Source organism: Myotis davidii, unplaced genomic scaffold (genome assembly GCF_000327345.1).
Source record: "Myotis davidii unplaced genomic scaffold, ASM32734v1 scaffold166, whole genome shotgun sequence".
Classification (NCBI taxonomy): Eukaryota; Metazoa; Chordata; class Mammalia; order Chiroptera; family Vespertilionidae; genus Myotis; species Myotis davidii.
This window is the reverse complement of record NW_006297385.1, coordinates 324,098-325,732: the sequence shown is the minus strand read 5'-3', so window position 1 is coordinate 325,732 and position 1,635 is coordinate 324,098. Positions and strand designations below refer to the sequence as shown.

Genomic DNA, 1,635 nt, shown 5'->3' with positions numbered 1-1,635 from the left:
CGACTGGGGGTGGGGGGGATGGGGAGTCGGGCTGTCACTGTGGCCCGGCTGTGTGGGGGTGCGAGTGTGTGACTGGGTGTCTGGGGTCGACGCACCGCTCCTGGGAAGGCGGAGGGTGTGGGGAAGTCGGAGCCCTCTTCGGGGCAGGGCATGCCCCCCGGCGACCCCCAGGTAGGGGAGAGGATAAAATGGCTGTGGGGTGCGGGGACCTTGGTAAACTTGGGTGAAGCCCACACCACCTTTGTCTTGGGATGCAGAGTGTCTGTCACTTGTTTGTGTTCTGTTTTCCGGGGATATGTGTGTTTCATTGGGGACGTGCTCCACTGGGTCTGAGCGTGTACATTTCCTTTGAAACTGCATCATTTGTGTTCTGTGTCTCTGGCTATGTAGGTGTGCATGTGTCTGTGTGTAAATTTTTGTGTGAATGTGGGTAGCTATATCTATGTTGTGTATGTGTGTGTCTTTGTGTTGAATATGTTATTTTGTTTTTGCTTTGTTAATCCTCACCTGAGGATATTTTTTTTCCATTGGTTTTCAGAGAGAGGGAGGGAAGTGGAGAGAGAGAGAGAGAGAGAGAGAGAGAGAGAAACATTGATGTGAGAGAGACACATCTACTGTCCCTCAGGTACGTGTGCCCTGACCTGGGCGGGGAGCAACGGAAGGGAGCGACTGGGGCTGGAGCAAGTGAACCTGCAACCCAGGCACTTGCCCTTGTCCCAGAATCAAACTCCGGGGGGCCCTTCAGTGTGTGTGTGTGTGTGTGTGTGTGTGTGTGTGTGTGTGTGTGTGATTTTGTTTGTGTTGTGTCTCTGTCATGTGTGTAAGTGCATATGGGTAGATTGCTTTAACATTCCTTCTTTTAACATTTGTGTGTGTGTTTGGATGCTTGAATGTGTTATGTGTGTTATGGTGTGCCTGATCTGTCTGGTTTGCATGTTGTGTGTCTTTGTGTGGGTGATTTATGTTGGGTGTCTTTGGATTTGTGATGCATACTTGTGCATGGATACTAGTATATGTGTGATCTGTCCATTCCTACACTGTGACTTGGGATATTTGTGTTTCAGTAGATATGTGTATGTGCACATATGTGAGATTTGTGTTTCTCCTTTGTGTCTTAGGATATTTCTCTTTGTATGTGAATTGACGTGACTATGTGCGATTTTTTGTGTTGTGCGTTTGGATATGTGCACATATGAATGGGGCCCAGTGTGTTTTTGTTTGTTTCTATATTGTGTATATCTACTCCTTGGCTAGAGGCCTGCTTGAGTCCCAGGCGGGGGGCTCGAGTCCAGGAGCGACAGGAGGGGAGAGGTGAGGTTGGAGGATTCTGCCCACCCATTCTAGACGGGAGGGTTGGGGGAGGGAGCTGGCGACCTGGCGCTCCTGCCCTTGCTGACAGCCGTCTGCTGGCCTGCTCACTGCCCCTTGCAGTCTAGGTGAGGACTTCTACCGTGAGGCCATTGAGCACTGCCGCAGCTACAACGCGCGCCTGTGTGCAGAGCGCAGCTTGCGCCTGCCCTTCCTCGACTCTCAGACCGGAGTGGCCCAGAACAACTGCTACATCTGGATGGAGAAGACCCACCGTGGGCCAGGTGCCCGCTGGGAGGGTGGTGGAGGGGTGGGGCCGGGGGGGGC

At 52.4% G+C, this 1,635-nt stretch overlaps 1 protein-coding gene across 5 annotated transcripts in view; it reads left to right on the top strand.

Annotated features, from left to right (window-relative positions):
- The window catches only part of DPF1 (D4, zinc and double PHD fingers family 1), a 22,449-nt gene that overhangs the window by 4,163 nt on the left and 16,651 nt on the right, over positions 1 to 1,635 (top strand). For 4 of the 5 annotated variants that reach the window (XM_006773130.2, XM_006773132.2, XM_015570070.1 and 1 more), the window contains exon 2: positions 1,432 to 1,592. In XM_006773130.2, coding sequence (XP_006773193.1) covers positions 1,432 to 1,592 — 161 coding nt within the window. Of the gene's footprint in view, positions 1 to 38; positions 172 to 1,431; positions 1,593 to 1,635 lie in introns of those variants that run through there. The other variant, XM_006773133.2, reaches the window with a different exon arrangement.